General features: G+C 39.5%; 1 protein-coding gene across 10 annotated transcripts in view; it reads left to right on the top strand.

Annotated features, from left to right (window-relative positions):
- The window catches only part of FAM172A (family with sequence similarity 172 member A), a 357166-nt gene that overhangs the window by 163298 nt on the left and 170191 nt on the right, over window positions 1–23677 (top strand). For 9 of the 10 annotated variants that reach the window (XM_039545375.1, XM_039545371.1, XM_039545372.1 and 6 more), the window contains one exon: window positions 8360–8578. The exons of the other annotated variant lie outside the window; for it this stretch is intronic. In XM_039545375.1, coding sequence (XP_039401309.1) covers window positions 8360–8578 — 219 coding nt within the window. The remainder of the gene's footprint in view (window positions 1–8359; window positions 8579–23677) is intronic. 10 annotated transcript variants of the gene reach the window in all.

The raw sequence follows: 23677 nt of genomic DNA, 5'->3' as shown, positions 1-23677 counted from the left end.
ACTTTATGGAAAGGAGAAAGGGAAATAGTTGCATGGAGGAGGGCATAAGGCCTGTGAAATATGGGCTCCCCGCACAAAGGGAACACACACCAGATCCAAATAAGATGGCATGGAGAGGGCTGTAGGGGCCTGGCCAAGGGAGTAACTACATGAATTCAGAGAACTGCAGGGGGAAGCAAGTATTATTCCAGCCTGAAATAGTGAGTGTGGAAGGTTTGTATTGCAGCATTACAACCTATCTCAGCGTTGTTGGGCTGAATTCTGTCCCATTCAGCTTCCACAGAGTCCAAATTTCACAATTAGGGCGTGCTGATGTGACTGAGGACAGTTCTATAAAAAGCAGTGTTTGATCAAGGAAATAATTATTTTAGATTAATTCACAATGAGTTAAGCATGTGTTGTGGAAATTTGGAAATTTCTCAGGTGTTTTACTTTCCATTGGAAATTAATTGTATACTCTAAAATATGATAAAATGAGGCAGTGATTGAAAAGGCACTGAAACTCCAAAGTAGGCATAGTGCATACAGTAGATCTCCATGACGTTTGTGGGCATTCAGAAGAATAAAATGCTCAAAATATATAGAAAAGGCCTTGGTATGTCCAATTTTGGGATCTGGAGTGCATATCATACAAAAGTTACGGTTACAATGCTTACAAATAGAGGCATTTGAGTCACTGATTATGGATAGAAGCAAACTACAAAATATCACTTCTAGAGTTACCTACCTTATAAGTCATGTGTGTTCTGAGAATGAGAGGTGTAAAACTTCTCAAAAGTATACTCAACATTGCGATATTATTGATTTGTTTCATATAGTTGCATTAACACCAGGTTAGCAAATAACAAAGCAAAACATGTTAACTGAACAATGTATACTTACTAACATAAAGGTAGTGCATGGTAAAATAAGATTAATACAATTCTTGATGCAAGTAGGTATGGACCAAATGCAATGAAGAATTGAAGGCAGTAGTCAGAAAAAGAAATTTAAGGTTTATTGTTTTATAGCTCTTATATCCATTAGAAGTTAGTAACACAGCAGGTGACTATGGGTAAGTGTAAACTGAATGTTTTGAAATAAATAGCAGTTGGGTGACCTGGGATGACGGGCTGTAGACAAGGGTATGTGTTTGTCAATATAGCCTACATGTTTTACAGACTCCTCAGGGAACAGGGGAAGATACAATTTCACCTTTTCTGTGCCAAAACATTTTAATTATATCTTCTTCCAAGTACAGCGGTTCAGTAACCAAGGAGCTGACATTGATGCATGTGTTGATAAAGCTGCAAACATTCAAAATGAGATTAACAAAGATTTTGAGGAAAGGGTGACAGCTAATTTTGCACAGTATTCTGCATCTAATTCAGGTCAGTGTAATGATAGAATATTTTATAACTGTTGTGTCATCCAAAGGGACTTTTATGATGTTTTGTTTTTGTATTTGTGTGTATGAAAAGTAAAGTTCTAACATATCTTTCAAACAAGTTATAACTTTTTATTGAACATTAATTGGTTGTATCCATAAGCATTTTGAAAGAAGAAACTAGCCATTAGAAGTAATTTTATACATGAATCAACCTTCATCAGATAATTGTGTTCTTTTGTCTAATTCACCTGGAAAATACTAACTTCAAGATGTGTAACAGAGCCAAACCAAATATTACAGAACCAAGTAATGTTGCTTAATACATGCAAGAAGATCGATCAGAGAAAGTAATATTAAGTGTATTTAAATAATCAAACTGTAGTTTATGTTGTGTGAGACCTTTTGAGAACATCTCAGTGTATTTCTGTTCTATTCTCTTTATTTGAAGGCAGCTGACATTCTTCTTTCACTTTTCTTTTTGTTTGTGAAATTTTCTTTTTTTTATCCACTCACTTCTCCATCTGCTTTCACTTTTGTTTGCTTGGGCCGTCTCTCATCCCAACTTGATAATGAGGAATGCGGTGTGACCCTGACCTCTATCAGCCCATTCATGACCTTCTGACTCCCCCACATAACCTTTGACCTTCTCTTTGACAGCTTGATTAATTACCCTGTGTTATGATTTATGAGTAAGTGCTATGTAAAAATAATAGACAACAGGTGGTCCTCTAAAAACTTTTTGTGGCATGTTTTCTTTTCCTGCCTAACTTGATGAGGTATTTTAAGTTGGGAACTTACTGGGACAATGTATATTTGGCAGTAACACAGCATTTTTAGACACTTGGACACAGCACTGGAATCCAGGGAGCTAAGAGTTGAGGTGTAGCTGGAATGAAAATATTACAAAGTGTTAGCAGGGTGCAGTTGCCAAAATGCACATTGGGTGGAAATACAAAACGGAGTCAACTGACATTTCAGGCGTTTCAGTCTCAGGTCACGTCTTGAGAAAATTACTCAAATAATGGAGGGGGCATTTTTCAAGCTGAGCTGCATCTCCAACAGCTATGTTTACTTTAACGCTTCACTAGTGACTTCTGATTGGTTGTCATGACCTCATCCCACTGTTGCACCTAGGATGTTGTAACAGTGACATATATGTACCCTTCTCATGAAAAAGATGAGAAATAAACAGAACATACATCTTTCAAAAGAATGAATGGACATTGCTATGTCCATTTTAACCATGAGCAGATTTAGTTTACAGACCTAAGCACTTTGAGTTGCATTTCCCTTGAGAATTAGTTCTGATCTTGTTGCAAACAGTGTAAATAGAATTCTGAACTTGAAAAATCAGATTGATAAAGCTTAGGAAAATGATCTCTTATAGATCCTTACTTACAGGCCGAAAAGATAGTTACGTAGGTCAAGGGATTCCACTCTAGCCCCTGACCTCTCTGGTCACATATGGCATTCCATTTTGGTGGATTAATATGCAGGGCTGAATGCTTTCAGCTCATTATTCATTTAGCCAGCCACAAGAGATTTGAAAAGATTCAGAATGTATCTCAAATATTTTAGATTGCCTTTGACCTTACTATTGCTGACTAACAGGGTAAATTAACTTGGATATAACTTCAGTTTCAAACATCTTGTGTAAAGTTCCAATAAAGGACAAAAGTATCATCCCATTTCATAGTGCTGTATTTTAGTGACTCGTGCATTTCTGTATCTATATGTCTTTCATTGCCAAGCTTTCTTATTTGTGATTTTTGTGCTTTCTAACACCTGTCTGCTTTCCTATTAGCAATCATCTGTTGGATAAATGATAAGTGAGCTATTATATATTTGTAACTCTATTTATAGACTCAAAACTAGAGCTTGCATGCAGTGCTCTTTTACAATTCTTAAACCTCAGGGAGCAGTTATTTGTATGGACTATGAGTTCTTAACTTACCTTTCTGAAGCAATAGTATTTGGGGAAATACCTATTAATATGCTGGAAATTTAAACCTACCTACTTTACTCTGATAGAGAAACTACAATTACCTCCTTTGAACTAAAGGATGAAGTTTACTTTTATCAATATCTGTCTTGATTATCACATCTAGTCACAGATGTACTATGTAAACAAACTTGGAGTTAATTAACTACAACACATATATTTCTTCTCTCAGAGATATGGTAGTACATTAGGATTGGTTTGTAACAATCAGTTGAACTGTGGGGATTATTGTGTTTTGAGACATAAAAAAATTAGACTACTCTAATTACAAATGCTTAAAATGTAGCAGTTCATGAAGTATAACTTTGTAGCGTAAAATAACTTTTCAACAGCAGAGCAGTTTCTCCATTTGTATGCAGCAGATATATAGAAAAAAGCTACTTCGACGTTATACACATGAATGACATATCTAACTTTTTACAAATGAACACAGCCTTAAGAAATTCTCCTAGAAACATGTATTTATTTAATGAAAGACTTCATCATGTCCAGTATTTTAATAACACTACATATGCATCTAGGCTGAAAGCAAGATTAGTGTTTGCCTCTCTATTGATATTACAATAAATGCGGGTTACGCTTCTGAACAGGCTTTTTATAGAATATAATTTTAAATTGTAGTTGTCCATCTTTGTTAAACAGACATATTAATGATTTGTGATAAACTCTACCATGTATTATTAGTAGTTGATAAAGAATATTTTCAGTTTTTTAAACTACACGAACTTCTGTTTGTTCAATTCTGCATTGACGTCAACATGTGTAATCCCATGGATATTTACAAGTCAGTGGAACATTTAGCTCTTTGTCTCTACTTATAATTTTCTGGTTGCACTTTTTTGTTTTAAATTTTAATAAGTGCATATCTTTATGAAGTTTGATACTGCACATGTGTGCTACTTATTATATAATTTTTCCAGATGTTGATGTATCCTAAGAAACATGTTGTTTTAATAGGTCAGCAGCATGAGGGAGGACTTTTACCTAAAAATGAGTATTCATTTTTGATGAAATAGGTTTGTACGGTGTAGTACAGCCTGATAGAGGTTAAATTCTGGTGCAGTTGTAGATGCAACATTGTATATCCATATATTTTCATATGAGTGAGTATAGTATGTTAGCTCAAATTCTCTTGTTGATGCCATTGTTTATGTCTTATAATCACTTCAACCCAAGTTGTGAAAGAAAAATAGAAAATGCTGAATGAAAACATAACTTCTGATAAACAAAACAATATTAAAATAGAGTCTTTATAACAGTAAGTTTTGAAATGGCAGAGTTTCTTGTTTGGCAGATTATGCTAAGACTTAATTATTGTAGTGTTGCTCTAAGGAAAAGGCTGTTTGAAAAAGTTAAAAAAAATTAAAAATGTAAAGGGAGATATGTTATGCTGTTTAAAATCTAATTGATAAAAATCCTTTAATTGATTTATGTAGTAGTGAATTTAAAAATTGAATCATTTTTCATCTGTTGATGTCTCTGTGAAAAATTGACATTGTGTCCTCATAAAATTGGACAAATGACTCATGTAATTTTCAGTTACATAATCAATAACTTAGACAAATTCTGCTTCTTTGAAGATTTATGTGTCTGTTTTGTGGCCAGACTTTAGTGGACGTAGAGTTTCAAATTTCAGTAACACTTATAAAAACCACAATGAATACATGAATTTTGCATTTGGCTTTGTATAGAAAGCAAAAAGAATCAATACACAGAATGTCTGCACTCAAAAATGAACATATCAAGAAGATGGACAACAAACTAAAGCATTCTACACTGCAGGCTACAATCACCAAAGTACTTCATGTAGTTTGTTTTGAAAACTTCATCATTTCTTCCTACCATTTAGCATAGCACAAAAAGTGTACTTTCATATAACTCTCCTAATTCACTAATATTTTTACATACATAGTATAACGTTTTTTTATTGCCCCAGACCCCTAATTTTTCTTTTTTTTTTTTTTTTTTTTTCCAGTTTTTTTTTTTCTTTTTCCCCTCCTTGCAGCCCAGGCTCAGGTTTGCTGCTCAGAGGTAGGAGGAGGAGCTGGAGGAGGGTAGAGAGGGGGGCGAGCGCTGCGGGCGCCGCCTGGTCCCAGCCCTGCCCGCCCCCCTCCCCGCGTCCCCCGCGCCCCCCCCGCCGCTCCCCTCTCCCCCCCTCCCCCTCCCCCGCCCCCCCCCCCACCGCCCCCCCCGCCCCCCCCCCCCCGCCCCGCTCCCCCCCGCGCCCCCCCCCCCCACCGCGCCGCCGCGCCGCCGCCGCCCCCCCAGCCGCGGGCCGCCCCGCCGCCGGGAGGGTGGGAGCCGGGCAGCCGCGGGGGGCGGGGCGGGCGGGGAGCCGCCTCCCTCGCCCCCCGCCCCCCGGCCCCCCAGCCCCCCTCCCCCCCGGCCCTCGCCCCCCTCGTCCTCAGCCGCCGCCCCTCCCCCCCAGCCGCCCCGCCCCCCGGCCCCCCTCGCCCCCCCCGCCTCCCCCCCAGTCCCGCCCGGCCGGCCCCCGGCGCCTCAGCCCGGTGCCCGACCCCACCCGGGCAGCCCGGCCGGGGGGGGCGGGCGGCGGGGCGGGGCCTCCGCCCCCCTCCCCAGCCGCCCCCGCGCCGCCCGCCCCGGCAGCCGCGCGCGGCCGATCACCGGGCCCGAGCCGAGGCGCGGGCGGGGGGGGCCGGGGGCGCGGGGCGGGGCTCCCGGCTCCCGCCCCCCCGCCCCCGCCCCCCCCCCCCCCCCCGCCCCCGACCCCCCCCGACCCCCCCCCCCGCCCCCCGCCCAGCCCGCCGGCCCGGGGCCGGGAGGCCGGGGAGCGGGGGGCGCGGGAGGCGGCCGGGGAGCGGGCGGCGGCCGCCGCCGCCTCAGCCCCCGGCCTCCCGCCCCCCGCTCCCCCGGCCCGGCCGTGCGGCCGGGCGGGCCGGCACTGCGGCACGGCACCACCCACCCACCCCGATGCCCCCCTGCCCCCGCGCCCGCCCAGCAGCAGAGGGAGGATAGATACGCAGCCGCCACGCAGCAGCACGGTAAGGGGGGGGGGGGGGGGAGAGAGAGAGAGGAGGGGGGGGGGGGGGGGGGGGGGGGGGGGGGGGGGGGGGGGGCAGGAGGGAGGGAACATTCCTATAATAAGACTACCCTCAATTTTTAGGCTAAGGATTTTAGAAAAAAGTATAGTCTTATACACGGAAAAATACGGTAGGTTTACTAAAGCACTACTCTGTTTTGTCATGGGTTTATTTTAGATTTATAAACTTAAATTCATTTTAAACATTGAAGAACATATTTAATAGTAGTACAGTATTCTCTCTTCCTAATTATAATAATAATAATGTTGTAATTTATTTATTATTATAATATCCAGTTATGGGATAGCTGCATGTCAACGCTTCATGGTGGTTTGGTTTTTGTTGATTTTTCTGCAGGGTTTTTTTTTTTTTTTTAAATTCAATTCACTCAGAAGAGAGGGCAGGGAAGAAACATGACAGGAGACCACTTACTCATGGTACAGAATCTAGTGAGGAGGCAATTTTCTCTTTGGCCTATGGTGACCTTTTTTGACTATGTTCCTTACACCAGAGACAGTGTACTGAATGCCTCTATTTCACCCTGTTTAGCAGAGTGCAGCAGTGTCCTTCAACTTAGTTTTGGTGGGAGGAGAAGTTATAGCAGAAATTTGAGAAGGGCGTGAAAAGTTGTACAGACACAAGGAAGAGGGGTAGGAACTTCCTTCAAATGTGATTTTAATAACTAGTCGAGTGTGTCCAACTGTAGAAAATCACCAAGTGACAATCTGTCTACCTGACAGTGATCACAATACGTTACAAGATTTTTGAATAGCTATACAGATTAGAATAAAGCAAGACCAAATAAAGTATCTTTTGTTGGTGTAGATTTGGTTTACTTTGGTCAGCTAGGTATGTGGACTTGTTTGATCTTCTCACTTGGCCTGAATGTAAAATTAAAGTTTAACTAAAAAGGCAGAAATAATGTTGTTTTGATAGCTACTTAATACAAAATATGTATTATTTATTATTATAAAGTTGTTCTTTATTAAGGAGTGTTTTATTTTTTAATTGGAGCCCGTTTTGTTAACTGTTTGTCCTTCTCTTCCCTCCCCACTTTTAAAATGCTTTATTCACAGAAATGTTACTATATTTCATTGATTGTTGGTATTTTAAACCTATTTTTAAATTACATAAAAACAAATAGCTGTTTCATTGAGAATTTATTTCTCTTACATAAATTTGTGTATTCTTCAACAGTTCCATTTCTTGAGGCACAAAAATATAGCACAGATGTTTAAAATCATAATCTCCTACACAGCATAGTTTTTCTCTGGATTTGCAGAATACTATACATAACTTAATCCCAAAGAAGTTTTAGTGCAGTTTTAAAATGGTACTTAAAAGTCATTCTACCCTAACAGAGTTGACTTGTAAGCAGTATTGCTGAATCAGTGTTGATATTGATTCATGGTTACTGTTGCTATCAGTTTGTGCATCATATGCTGGTGGTCAGCTAGACAAAAGGTTGTTACTATTTTAAGCTGTGCTGAATTGTTTCCAGAGATTTTATTTGAAAGATATCCATTCTATTGTAAAAGTATTATTAGCTGGACATAAACTTTGTTAGTCATTATGTAGGGTTCTTATAATAATGTTTTGTTTTCAGTTCAGGTAGCTTTCTGATAAAATCATATAAAATAACGTAGTTATGAATAACACCAATACATTTTGAACATTGTTTTTAAAAGGTGAAACAGGCAGATCACGTGAATAGAGATGTAGAGATATATGTATCCACACAGAGATACGCATATCAATATATTTCCACTTAATTACAGAAATAAAACCCCACAGGTTTCTTAAAATATTACTATAAAATAGTATACTTTTGTCCAATATGGAATCACTTTCATATATTTTTATTAAGAACCGTAAAATAAATTGAAAACAATTTCCAGATTGAAATCTTTCTGTTAATATTCTTTTATTTTGTCTTTTCCGAAACAGGAAGGCTATGGAGTAATAGTACTGAATCCCAATGAGAACTATATTGAAGTGGAAAAGACAAAAGCCCAAGTACAGCTGTCCTCTGATAGCTCAGATGAACCTGCAGAAAAGAGAGAAAGAAAAGATAAAATCCAAAAAGAAACAAAGAAGCGACGTGACTTCTACGAAAAGTATCGGAACCCGCAGAAAGAAAAAGAAACTGTGCAGTTGTATATTAGAGTAAGTTTGTTTTAGTTTAATTTGCCCTTACTAAATTATGTGCTGAAGTATTTTATATTTAGTATGCATATTTACATTAAAAATGGCTATGGTTTTAAAAAAAATATAGACACACTACTAACATGTTTTAAAGAGCTCATTTAAAGTGAGTGACTCTTTCTTGTATTGCTATTTTTTTGTCACGTATCGAATGGGAAGTTTTGGAAGAGCTGCAAATATTGCTTTCTGTTTTCAAAGAGGAACTTCAAATAAACCCCAAAGGAACATATTATGTGTTACAAACACTGATTTAAAGAAGACTTCGTAAAATGTTTTATAAGTAGATGTATACATAAGAAACACCTAATACAGCTTAGGTAACATATTAGCTACACAACATATTGTGCATGTATTTACAGCATTATGTTGTTGTCTTATACTTGGGAGGCAGTAGTTATAGCCTAATAATTTTTAATATATTACCTGCTGAATTAATAATGTATTGTGCAAAATACTGGTGTTCATCTTGTGTGGTAGCAGTTTTACCCTCTAATGTATTGTTTTCATATGAGCAGCCATCCATTGTATTTCCGCTAAGCTTCTGAAGGCAGATAAAGGGAGAGAGTTATTAATATCTTAATACATATTTAAGCTAGAATAGTTCAAGAATGGTGTAATGAGGAAACTCTGTCCCTTGCTCTTTTCTTACTCAGTGAACCTTTGCACTTTGTAATGCTAGCAGCATGGGATCGTTATAACAGTGCTACCCAAGGATTTCTAATTCTGCAGGGGGCACAAACAATATTATTTGCACTTTGACACATTCTCCTTCATATACATACTATGCATTATACATTGTAGACAGAGTCATGCAATTTTCAAGGCCCTTATTATGAAAGTTAGCATTTTTATTCAACAGTAAAACATGTCAGAAATGCCACAGTACGGTTAAAACAGTAAGAATTTGCATGCCATTCTGATGTGAAATAGAGAAACATCCAACAAAATAGGTGTTCAAATAATTTTAATTTTCAATATGTTCTTATTAATTGTGCTTTAGCTATAACAGTGATTTTTAGCTTTACTACCTAGTTAAAATTTTATACATTTGGCTTGTGAGAAGCATTAACAAACAAAAAATTATACGTTTTCAGGAAATAAACTATTTTCCTGAGTGTAGAAACAATAAGAACCTTTACAGATGTACGTAGAAAGTGACCAGAAGAGCACTGCTTTTTATGAACTGTACCAATCTGCCAACCAGCCAATCCCAGCCTTTGAGAGAGGCAGCCTTATTCACAAAGAGGCAGCATACACTGGTTGGGCCAGTTATCAAGCCTTACCCCAGCAATCCAGTGCTAGTATTAGGACTAAAATTAGTTTTTAATGCAGTGATCCTTTCACATTTCTTTCCTGTCTATGGTATCTTTCTACTTGTGGCTATTTTGCCACAGTGGTTTCATGAATCCCTAAGAACATGTAAAATGCAAGTTTTTGCACTGTTCTCTTTATCCAGTGAAGACTTATTTCAAAGTTGAGTACTGAAATTCCCTTTTTTTATGCATGGAAAGTAACAACACAAGTCTTCATGTGCAGTGTACATTGTAGGCCCAGTTCTGTGCCTCTGAATTCACTGGGAGCAGGATAGACCAAAAGTATGCAAATGTCACCTGATGCTGTTAATCTGAAAGGTTACTTCACATTTTCATCAATAGGCACCAATGCAGAGTATTGTGAAATGAGATAAAAGCACCTCTGGATTGTTACATGCCTAGACAAACAATTGAATTCACTTGCCTATCAGCCTTGAAAAAAACTGAACAATCATTAGCAATAAAGAGCATCGTTTATTCTATGGGATTTGGAGACCTCTAAAATACTACAGAGTGATGATGTACTTCTACAACACATCAAAACATTTTTTAGAAACCTTAATTAAGCCTTATATCACCTGTGTAGGCAGGTAAGCATTGTTATATCTATTTTGCCATTGGGTAAACTGTCATGGAGAGAGGCAAACTGTCACAGAGATAGGGGAGATCCAAGATTAGTAAAGAAATAGGATTTTCTCATACTAGCCATGGTAAATAAGTTTACTGAAGTACAAACAGGTGTAAAAAGAAAAGAGACATATCTGCTGTTGAAGGAAAATTTGTTTATGCCAAATGCATTGGCAAAATTGATGAAGAACTGTTAATTAGTGGGAATAGACAACCTCAGTTATGATCTCTGGGTCGCTTAGATCAGTGGTTTTCAATCTTTTTTCATTTGTGGACCCCTAAAAAAGGTTGAGTGGAGGTGTGTACCCCTTTTGAAATTTTAAACACAGTCTGGGGATGCACTGTGGCCCACAGGTTGAAAACTACTATTCTGTGGTAACAACAACCTTTCGTGGACCTCTTATGGTACGTTTATACTACCCGCCAGATCGGCTGGTAGTGTTCGATGTATCAGGGATCGATTTATTGCGTCTCATCTGGACGCGATAAATCGATCCACAAATCCGACGCCCGTACTCCACCTCAGCAGGAGGAGTAAGTGGAGTCGACGAGGGAGCCATGGAAGTCTACTCATCGCTGTGAGGACAGCCAGGTAAGTCGAACTAAGATACTTCGACTTCAGCTACGCTATTCGCGTAGCTGAAGTTGTGTATCTTAGTTCGAACCTCCCCTGCTAGTGTAGCCCAGGCCTTAGACATAGTTTGTGGACCCCATGGGGTCTGCGGACCACAGGTTGAAAACCACTGGCTTAGACCTACAGTGGCCTGATGAATAAGTGTTGGTTGAACAAATTAAAGCTGTCTGAGTGATGATTTAACTTACATAACCAGTATTTCTAAGATTTGGAAAAAAAATTTACTTTGTTATTTGAGCTAGTTTCTTTCCCCACATCTTTTTAAAATGAACATTTCCTTCAAGTGTTTTCTAATTTTTATTTCAAATAATGCAAATATGCAAGATACACGGTATAAGTAAAAGCAGAGACCTAAACATTTAAGATTATCACAAAGTATCAAATATTTTACTTACCAGATGAATACAGATAGCATGACTAACCAGCAGATTGTGCACTACATTAAGAGTAGAGCATGAGAGATCAAAGTACTTATTGTTTCATGCTGTAAGTTTCCTTAACTATGAAATAATGTACTTGCTGGCATACATTATAGCTTGTTAAGGGGATTGATTTGGTCTGGGCAATAAACATCATGTCAGACATTATGGCAGGAAAACCTGCTTAATATGTTTTGTAATAAGACAGAATTTTTTGTTCTTGAAAACATCTGCCAACTGAATTCTAGAGTGAAGACAGAAAATGTCATCAATTTAGTAATAATCCTATAAATTTAGTTTCTTTTTCAGCAACACAAACCAAGGCAAAAACTCCCTGATGATCAGCATTGACTATAATACTTTGTAAAATGATGAAACAAAGACATTTTACTTTCATATAATGTGTTAATTAATGCATAGTGAATTTTAATATTCTTACTGATCAGATTTTAACAAGCATATTGCCAACAGATCATTTTTTAAAAGCATCTGTTTTTTAATGTGTTGGATTGAAAATTGAGTCAAATAGCTAAATATGTACATACATACTTTAAAAAAACATATTTCCACCCCCTGTGTATAGACTTAGTATTTTTCTTAGACCACCAGAGGCTGCTGCTGTACATATTGGCTAATGCTTCCCCCAGAAACTTAGTACCCCAGCTTTTGTTAATTGCTGAGCTAAACTCAGAATGTGTTGGCCCCTAGCACAGCCTTTACGTATGCAAATGGAATATAGGCTTAAATGTGACATTATCATTTCCTCCATCTCCCACTCCCTGCAGATTTCTACGCTGAAAGTGTCTGTTCTGTGTTGAAAGATGCTCATAAATGTAAATCAGTAGTCGGCCCATGCTAAATATCATACCCGACATAAGGACATATGCAGCCATGGATCATAAAACATTATTATAGGCTACATGGTGCACATACATACCTTTCACAACAGTATTACAATTTGTAGTGGGATTCTGTATTAATGATCCATCAATTAAATGATGCTTTGATGTAGCTTATTCTTTATTCATTATTTAGTATTTTTCTCCTTTTCTTAAAGAGTTTAAACTGAAAAATATTCCATAATCAGTCAAACTATATTACCAAAGGAAGTAATATACATGTTCAGTAAATTTAAGCAAACTGATTTTTCCATGGGCTTGGACAAGTAAAATAATATATACCAATATTTAGAATAAAAGTGATAAAAAGACATCAACTTTATTAAAATAAAGTAAACACTTCAATCACTACAAATGAATGCCAGCAGGCAGGAAACCCTTGCAGGTAATTAGGAAAGGGCATGCTATTGCTGCTCATCGTTCTATAAGAATGGCATCACACCTAACCAGCCACACATGCTTAACTGCTTTCCTAGATCGGGGTCTGAATCCCTCTGCCTTCCATCCTTTACCAGGTATAAGAAGCAAGAAACACCATTCACTTATGTGGCCTGCAACGCTGTCTGCCAGGATGAGTAAGCCAAAAACGTGGTGTCTTTAAAAATTATAGGAAAAGCTATATTATTGCAGTGCAGTAATGTACAACAGTTACAAATGGAGAACATCTAATGCTCAGTGCAAAACTAATGTTATCCCAGCAGAAGAGAGACAGTGACGTGCAAGCGCAGGCAAGCAACTCCTGAGAGGTCGAGTGACTTGCCCAAGCTCACAAAAGTCTGTGGCAGAGCTAGGGCCCAGATCTCTTAAGTCCCACTCCAGTGTCTTAGCCAAAACCCCATCATCCATCTTTTATAAATGCTTATTTTCAGTGGGTTTTACTCCATGTAAAAGTGTGTGATTTGGGGGGAGGGAGCGTGTATTTTTAAAACAAATTAGATTAGTGATATTGTATTTACATTTTAAAGCCCAAATACTCCCCTCCTCTTCAGTGAACCTTCTGCTACTTCTATTGGACAGCAAAGCCCTTCATTGAAAGGATTCGGAAGAAACTGATTATAAACTGTTGAAGTGTCTTTGTCCTCAGGTCCACCATTTAGGAACATTCGGCCTTAAGAGTTTAAAAGAAGAGAAAATGTATGTGAGTGTACAGACACAGATAACTTTCAGACTCCTACAATAATTTCTGTGTAACTGAAAAAGTTCATAGCAGTTCATTCTGTAGATACCAGGTTTATAAATATATTAAATAAATACTTAATCAAATTATGTATATTTTAAAAATTTAATAGTATTGAATCATTTATAAATTGGCTGTGTTGCACATACCATATCTATTGAAATTATGCTTTTTAATAAATATTGATATAGTAAAGGCTCGTTCCTACAGTGTGTCTTGCATCTACTAATCTAGAATAGTTGCACTGGTCCTCTTTTCCCTAAGCAAGAGGGAGATCAGAAAAGCAGATTATCACAGGAGGAAGATTTTGCATCTCTGGGAGAGTGATACTGACTCCTTATTCTGCAGTACCCTCTCTTTTGTTCTGCATTTCACAAGTGCAGCTAATCAAAGAAGAGGAATAAATCAGGGCCATCCAGCTTTCCTGGCTATCAAACACTTCATTTCATGATACTGGCAAACCACGTATTGTTAGATCAGGCTCCTAAAATATGAGGCAAGCTGTATGAGGTTCCAAAGGAAAAATCAGCTTGCATCTCTACTCCCACCATGAGTTCGACAGTACTCCTGTTGTTCTAAAAAATCATCTACTCGTATAGGTCATCCAAGTCATCCTTCCTTTCCCTCAAGATTCAGGCTAAGTAAAACTGGGGACTTAGTGAGCCAGTCATAAAGAAAACTGGCTCAGCAGAAAGCAGACCCACTCGTTCAAGACAAAGGTGAATAAAATTATTCAAACTTCTTAGGTTCAGATAGTGCCGATCTTTGATTATAGAGCCATAGAAGTTGCAGACTGAAAAGGCCTCTTAGGTCATTAGTCCATCCCTCTGCCAGTGCAGATTGTTCACTACAGGTATTCTTTATCATTTATCCAATAGAATCAAAAGGGTAATATCCTTTCAATTAATATCCAAACCAAGAATAATAACTTTTCACTTTCCCCACACCCTAAACACAAACACACACATACTTCTATATATTTTGATTCTCAGTTTGTTGTGGAGTTGGAAAATCTGGCCAAAACAAAGATCTTAGTAGGAGGTCACAAGGAAACATCCACCCCTACAATAAACTTGAACTTCCTGCTCAGACTTTCTCAGCTGGGAACCAGTTAGCCATAACAATCTAGAGCTGCTTAATATAACTTGTCTCATGAGAAGTTAGCAACCTTGTAACTTTACTTTGAGTCATACACTAGTCTATTCTTGCAATAGTGACTTGGTTGTCTTTGGGTCTGATTCTTTGGTTAGGCCAAGCTAGACTCAGCACAGGATCTGAGAGAGAGCGCACCTTTTTACAACCCCCAATTCTTCAATTCAAGGGCCAAATTGGACCCTGATGTAAATTAAAGCATCCTCAGACCTCCTTTAAGTTGTACCTGGCTGCCTATTGTCCTGAAAGGTCTTTTGGTAGCTGGAGATGGCTGGGGCGCAGAGGCATTCCAACATATCTCCCTATGCTAGAGACCGTGAGTGGGGTGTTGTACAGTGCCACTTGTGCTTGCATTGGGCACAGTTCTTGTAAAATATGGTTTTAAATAAAATAGCAAAGCAGTTCAACTTTGGTTGATTAATGGGGTTCAGGAACTCCAGCCAGGACAATACCCACAGAACCCAAAACCTCAGTTCTTCTCTTCAGTCTTCAACAGTTTAAAAGTGCTCCTATGGGGATTCTTTGCACTGAAAAGTCACTGGCAATTTAGGGTTCTTGTGTTAGTCTGGGTCATAGCCCCTTGCACATCAACAAGGTAATGGTGTCCTGGCCCCTGCTATCTAGAAAAATGATCTCTTATCTATTTGTAACTTATCAGTTGATTAATCTAGGTGAAATCAGGTAGGGATGTGGACCATGAAGGAAGCAGCCTTCAGTTGCTTTTGGACGTATGTGAGATGGGTCAAAATATCTCCTACTTTCCATCAGCCATCTAAAGAACTGATCTACTTGAAAGTAAGATTTTAAATTCATAGGTATGAACCAGAAATAGTGAAGCTGCACATTTGTATAATTGATCCCAGTCATAGTATGGGCATGTCTTTGGGCACTAGGATAATGATAGCTTGCATAGAAGTGGCTCCTTGGGCTAGTCGTTACTCTGGCTTTTGAGCCATAGATTGTCTCAGGAGTGAGAACTCGTGCACCAGTAATTAAACCAACATCTTCAAGTCTTTTTTCACTTAAGCTGCAGGTTGAAAAGATTTGCCCCAGTTCCTCCTCAACATCTCTCTGGGATGGGGACATTAACAGACACAAATCTGACAAGATGGGGAATGTGTGTTTTGGCCACCATGTGGTGCAGTATTGATGGATCCAAGAGAGGTCACTTGGAGATCATAGCAATTTGAATTTCTTTCTGCCGCTTTGTCCATCACCTGATGGGAAAGCTGTGAGAAGCCTAGATACTATGCTGATTGGCATTTTGAAAATACCTGGCTAGAGATCAAATGAATAGTGTGACTGTGATTTGCCTATATCAACAACTGGGAGGAAGCAGATCAAGGAGCAGGAGCAGCTCCAATACCTTCTTCTGGACCTAGAGAAATCTTCTCAACTTTCAGACATTCAGATTGCAGGATTGTTAAACTCTATAGTGGATTATCTGAGACACAGCCAGATACAAGATCCACTGCTAAAGAAGAATTATCGGTAGTTAGTGTTCCTTATATTCTGACAGAAGTGATGGACTCCCTAAATGGGACCTAATGGCACATTAAAAACTAAAGTCGTAATCTTATTGTCCAGGTAACTCAGAGGAGGGTCCTGCCATTTGTCTTTTTGTTCTTTTTCTATTCTGGACAGGGTGCTTTTGAAAATAATGAGGTCTGAGGCAAAGGTCAGCTCAGTTATTTTTGAACTGTACAAGGCAGATGGGTTTAGCAAGGAGCACAGGAGCGTATGGTTGGTGTAACAAATAAGGATGGGGGTGCTCTACCTGGGAGCACTCACAAGCAATTTTGTTGGTTAGGATTTGTCCTGAAGGCTCCAGCTGCTGTGCAACCCCTTCCTCCAGTCCCCAAGTGCACCTTCAGATGCCTAGGGCATAATCTAGTTCCAAATAGGGTCAAATCTGAACTGATCTGTAGAAAAATGGGCGGTCCCATTACCAAAACTTTTAAATGACCACCCATAAATCCTTCACACTTACACCATGTTTTTTAAGTTGAACCACCCAGTAGTCGTCATTATTGAAAATTACTTTTGGCCTTATAGTGCTGTGTTGTGAACTTCTGACGTTTGGTGATTGCCACTTAAAATTCAGCAGTTCTAGGTCACAAGAAATCATCTAAATATATGAGGAAAACAGTTTTAATCTGAATTTACTCTGCTGTGAAAAACTTTGATTGGGGGTTGTGATTTACTGGAGTCCGTCTCCAGACGTAAGCACTGTTCATTTGTCATGCCAGAACTATTTTAAATTGAGGGATTCAGATATAGAAATGGATTTCTAGGAAACAAATATACCATATTTCTTAGAGATGCTGAAAAATCACTCTTTCTAATCAAATATTATTTATTTTTTAAAAATTAGAGGGGCTGGATAGTAGGTATCATGGCTGTGCCCTTGGCATCTGGAGGATGATAGCATTTGTTCAGTGGTAAGCAAAGAATGAATGCAAGCGTCCTGAGAACAGATGCACATGCTACAGTAAATTCCAGGATGTCAACAACCCCACCCCCACCCCCCATTTTCATAAAATGTGCCACAGAGAACACAGTGCAAAACTGAAAAAGGCACATTTCATTTGAAAACAAATTTCAGCTTTTGGACCATAGGAATTGTCATAACAGGTCAGACCAGTGGTCCATCCAGTCCAATAACCAGGATTCAACAGTGGACATTATCAAATGCGTAAGAGGGAAGTGCAGGAAACCCTGAAGTGGGCAATTATAGAATCACCTGCCAAGAGGGAAAGATTCTTCCTAACCATTTCCGTTAGAGGTTGGCTCGTAACTTGAATCATAGGGGTTTATATCCCTTCTAATTTTTTTTATTGTGTAATCCTTACTAATTAACTCTGGAGGTTCTCATCATTCAACTTTTTTTTTTAAATCATTGGTCTCCTTCAGAAAGAGATTTAACTTGTCAGTCTGCTTATTACTGCCTCTGTTGAGGAGAAAGGCCTTTATAAAAGACCTACGTGTTATATTGAGCTGTAAAGGAAAAAAAGACTTGAACTCAGTTCTGACCCTGCCTTAGTGAATTCCATAGCTGGTCACCCTTCTCCAAAAATACCTTGTCCTCAGTGGCAGAGCTTTGGCCTGGGTACTGTCAACTTCTTTGTCTTGTGGATCTTAGTATTCTTAATGTTGTGTGGAGAAAGAAGCAGTTTTAAAGGTAGTCTGGCCCTTGCCCATTGAGGCCTTGAAGATGAGGAATTTAAATTGGATCTGGTAATGAATGGGGAGACAGGGCAGTCTGCAGAGCACAAGGCTGATATGCTCTCATCTACCTATTCTCTCAAGAGACATATCACTGTGTTTTAGACCAGCTGCAGATATTCATATTTGCTCTGAGGTCTTTTTCTCCACTTTTTAGCTTGCATTCCTTGTTAAGCATACAAGGAACACTAAACAGAGGCCTGGAGTCTATCAAGGGAAAACTTAAGGCTTCTTTGTTCCTGTTTTAATTTAAAATGTCTACCTATTCAATTGTTGTTGCTAGTGATTGCATCACTTTCATGGGCCCCCATTATACAGTTTTTTAAGCTCCTCTGACAGAAATGGTGATCAGTTAGTTTACATTCAGTATAACCCCAGTGAAATGCTTGTCAGTTCACTCCCACCATGTCTTCTTAAAACTCAAATAGTATAGGCAGTTTTCTGATACTCTGCTGCATTATCATGACTAAAATTATATCACAGGATTCTGGACAGTGGGTATTATAAATTACTATGTCATCACCACTTGGACAAAACAGGACAACCAAAGGCTACATGTGTAATTTAACACACAGCACTATGGCAATTACCTAATCAGTGCGGGTGGTTTCCTGAATAGTTAATCATTCTACTTTTTTTCTGTGCCGCAATATCGACATCCAACAAAATGAAATAATTCAGGATTTAAACAAACTATGTCTTTCCAGGCCTCTCCCACTGCAGAATTCAGTGTCCCTGTTTTTTTCTTTCATTCAAAACAAATAAAATAAAATTCTGAATTGGATCCACAATGCTTCATGTCCCTTAAAGTGGGAGGGATCAGTGGCAGCTTCTCTTTCCAAACTGGAGGAATGTCTTGCAACCATACTTCTCTAGAACTTCAATTTTAACATTTAACGCTCTCTCTTTTTGGTCATTTCTTGCAATGTAGACTTTTTATCAATCCAAACTGAAATATATTTTCTTCATAATAAAACAAACATTTGAATTTTCTGAGATTACATTATTTTAGTGAGTTTTCCAATAGATGGCACTGCTGGGAATGAAACCACTGGGTGAGCTAATGCAGCTCTAGTTCCTAACAGAATAGTTGGGACTTTTAACAGTTTATAGTTTTTACAGGAAAACAGTATTCATCACAAGTTTGGGAATGCTTGGTGCCATTGGCAAAAGTGCAAATATACCAAATAGGTTGCTCAAGAAGTGTGGAAGGACTCTGCTACTAAAGCTTTTGTCAAATATATGTGGTGGTGCTTCTATTAGTGATAATCTATCAGAACAATTAAACAGTTAGAGATGGGGATTGCGCATCAAGATAGAATGGAGCCCAGTTGCTTCTCTAGTTGAGAGAGCATATAACAACAATGGCTCTCCATTTGGTGTCAGAATATGCTGAACTATTTTGAAGTACAGTACATTCAAACAGTGTGTCAAAATTTTACATTGTAATTTAATTGATTAATCAAAATTCTGCTCTAAATTCTTAAGCTGTGACTTTAAAGATCACAAAGTTGTATTAATCTAATACTTTAGCTTTAAATGTGTGTCTCTGGAGTTAGAAACTGAATAGGGTGGTGTCCTGTCCCAAAAAGCATATTTTAAAACTTCTGGTTTTGTACAGTGTCAAAGTATTTTGTGTTGCTCTAAAATGTTTGAAACTATTTTTGATCAGTTATTGGTATAATAGGAAAACAAAAGCAAAATGGATTACATATTTTGTTATAATTATTCATTAAGCACTTGGGGGTCTGGAACTTAGGATAAGAGAGAGCCAGATTGTGGAAGGAGGCAAGAAGGAGGGAATGCAGAAGAGAGTTTGCAGACAGGACTACAGCAATCTGCAGGATCTGCAAATGTCCATACCATCCCCTAATTAATCAAAGTCCCAATTTCTGAGAATTCTGAGCCTCCTTTGAAACCCTGGCTAACAATTTCCTCCTTTCGCATAGACTTTGGTATCCAGTCATGTACTAGAGCCAAAGAAAGACAAGGGGCAGTCATGCAGAAGATATGCAAGGGAGTTGCTAGGGTTCAAAGGCAACCCTGCCCCAGTATGTTTCAACAGCTCCAGAAGCCAGTAAAACTCCATGACTTGGAGGGGATTTTTTATGTGCAATAATGCCTAGGGGTCCTAATCATAGACTAATCATAGACTAGGGACCCATTGTGCTAGGCACTATACGAACACATCATAAAAACAGTTCTTGCCCCATGCATTTACAATATAAGTACACCTCTACCTCGATATAACGCTGTCCATGGGAGCCAAAAAATCTTACCGCATTAGAGGTGAATCCGTGTTATATTGAACTTGCTTTGATCCACTGGAGTGCACAGCTGCCTCCCGCCCCCCCTCCCCCCCGCGGAGCACTGCTTTACCGTGTTATATCCAAATTTGTGTTATATCAGGTGGTGTTATATCGAAGTAGCAGTGTATAAGACGTGAGAGAACAAATGGATCCAATGAACAGATGGCAGCACAAGGTGATGAGACAAAACTGGTCAGCATGAGAAGCAACGGCCACAGAATACCAGCTGCCTAATAACCATTGATGAATTTTTTGTAGGCATTGCATAGAAAGAAGTTTTAAAGTGGGATTTTAAGAACTATTTTCACAGAAGACCTCTTGAAATGTAAAGAAAGGATTAAATGAAATGCAGCTAGATAAACACTATAAAATTGACAGCCTCCATCACCTATAGATCTCACAATGCGTTATTTGGGAGGTAGCATTAGCTATTTACACAAGAGGATGCACTGGAACGAGGTTTATTCAGCCAATGTCTCAGGCTTCCAGCACATCACCCAAACAGAATAAATCAGAAAATCTGCTAATTCACTCCATCTCAACAGGCATAAATGAGATGGCTGTGTGGATGTTTATGGGAAACTCCTTAAATGCATGAGATGTGGCTAGGCAGAAAGCATGAAGGTGTTTGTTGAAAACTTAACAAATAAGCAATGAAGGCTAGCACCATTGACTTCATGGAATTTAGTGGTCAGTTTCTCAGTAGCATATGAAAGAGGATGAGTAGGGAAAAGGGCAGGCCCAGATTAACCAATATGCAGGGCATTGTGAGGGGCACTCCTGCATGATGTGGCTAGAGCCAACAGGCCAGAGAGGGGAGCTGGGCCAGCCTGACAGGACAGGAGTCACGGCAGGGTGGACTTGGTCTCCAATCCCCCCTCCCCTGGGCTTTCCACTCCCCAGGGACAGCAACTGACATCCCCCCCTCCTCTCCCCCCCCCCAGGGCTTTTCACTACCCTGAGACAGGACCTGACTCTCCTGAAGGCTCCCAGTTCCCTGAGCTGGGTCCCTAAGCCCCCTTGAACAGGAAAGGTGAAGGGGTCCAAATTGCCACAGTGCATAGGGCCCCAGCATTTTTAAATCTGGTATTGGCAAAGGGCTTTAAAAACAAAGATGAGTAGTTTGTGTTTGTGATGGAGAAGAGGGAACCAGTAGAGTGACACAAAGAGGATTGAACTCCAAGGAAAAGGCAGGAAGCCAACTGCCTCATACTGTTTCTTCTTTGGCCTGCATGGCTGCCTGCCCTCGGTATCTCTCATTTGCTCCTGTTCTCTGTGTTGATATACAATTGTATATCTCTGGTCTCATGGACAATGCAAGTTCAGCCTCTAAAGAAAGGTCTGGAAGACATTGCTATTTGGATGTGGCAGAGCAACCTTGTCTTCAACCCTGGGAAAACAGAAGCCTTGCTGCTAGGCCTAGGCTGCTATTATAAAGATATTTCTTTCTCTTCATATTCTTGTTTACTGTGGGCAGTCTTTTGAAGTTAGTGAGTCACGCAAATAAAGAATTTTGGTGTTAATCCGACTACACTTTTACCATAGAAAGCTCTGTTTCAAATTCTATAATTAGCCTGGTCTGTGGCCTTATTTATCCCATGATAAATCTGTTCTCTTATTTATTCCTTCTTGCAGAGTGTCCCCTGTGAATCTTAGTTACTGTAATTTCTTATTAGAAGGATTTCTCTTTTGCTAGCAAAATGAATATGTTTGGTGATAGGAGTTACTCATATAATTAATTTCTGTGTTATTTACACTGGCTGCCTAGAAAGGGGTGGGTTGATTTTTTTTTAAAGCCTTTAATGGTAAAGGCCTTAGCTCTTTGAATCTTGGCCTGCCGTCAGACACCGCTCACTGTTTAGGAATCTCACTATTGTGTATTAAGTGGGCAATTCAGCTTTTGCTGTGATGGATCTTTTTATGCATGGAATCTGCTCAGACCATTTGAGCCCACTTTTAGAAAGACCTCTTAAAGATCTTTAAAGGTTGACTGTTGTCTCTATGTTCATTACATCCTTTTACCTGTTCTGTTCCCTTTCCTTTCCTGAACTGCCCCAAGGACTGCTTTTGTTAAGCTTTTAGAGGATGATCTTTTAATATTTTTAAATTATTTTTATTCTGATGTACACTAGCATATGCACTTCAGCACTGAAATACGGCCTTTTACAAATTATTATACAATTTTATTATATTAATAGTGGGGATTGCTAGACAGTCACATTGAGGAATTAAGCCATCATAGGCTTCAACTGCTGCTGTGTTAGTGTGATCTAACAGAGAACACAGTACCTTGCCATATGAAATATTCTTTTCAGCAAACTTTGTTTCCGTAGCTACACACAGATTTAGCGACTGAGCTAAATTCAGCTCTGCCAGACCCCTACAAAGGAGGCTGCAGTAGCAGAAAGTGGCTGCCACCCTGTCTCTGCTGGAATAGCTCGAGGGGGGCTGTATCCCAAAAAGTGGTCAGGGAAGAGATATGGCATGGAGATGGCTCAGATTTAGTGCATTGCCTTAGCAGGATCCACCAGCAGGGCTATTGTGGAGCTCTCAATGTGTTTTAAAGTTGCTCTCCTTCAGAGGCTATACCCATGCCAGTACTGCACAAAGTCCAAGGAACTTTCACAATATATGTTTTAAGAATGATTTTTTAAATTTTGTTTGATACTTCAGTTACGAAGCTCAGCTAAAATCACAAGGCTATGTGCCACGTAAGTCCCATTTAAATCTTCAAAGCAGTGTGTAAGTGGCATATAGATCTTGTGTGGGCTCTCTGCACAGGGGTGAATTTCCCCCTCTTTGAATACCTGGCCTTATAGCTGTTTTTCTCCATTACACTGGGTAGGCTCAGCCAATCAGGGATAAAGGGCTTGTCTACACCATGAAGTAGTGTGCAGCCAACCAGGGTGTGAATCTTCAGCACACCTTATTGCCGCGTGCTAACTCACCATGGGGAAATTCTACAGTGCAGTAAAAGTCCTGGAATATAGTTTAGCATACTGTGCTTGGGTTGTACTCCAGGGTACAAATAGTGTCCATATGCCCCTTTCTCCTTCTTCCCCATTACTTCTCCAGCAAAAAGGCTCTAGTCCACATTGTTAAATTAACTCCCCAAACTTTTCTTTTAAACTTCAAAACAGGTTTCAGTTCCAGGAATACAAAAAATCACCCTATTACATCCAAAGTGGCTATTAGCCTACTGAATGAAGATAGAATGTTGGAAGAAAATAGGCTGCAACTTTATTAACATATTAGTGAACAGCAGTTGAAGACCTTATAGCTTAGATGTTATCAGATTCCCCTAC

This window comes from Mauremys reevesii, linkage group 6 (assembly GCF_016161935.1).
Source record: "Mauremys reevesii isolate NIE-2019 linkage group 6, ASM1616193v1, whole genome shotgun sequence".
Lineage (NCBI taxonomy): Eukaryota > Metazoa > Chordata > Testudines > Geoemydidae > Mauremys > Mauremys reevesii.
The sequence above is the reverse complement of the archived record's forward strand: the minus strand, read 5'-3'. Positions and strand labels throughout refer to the sequence as shown.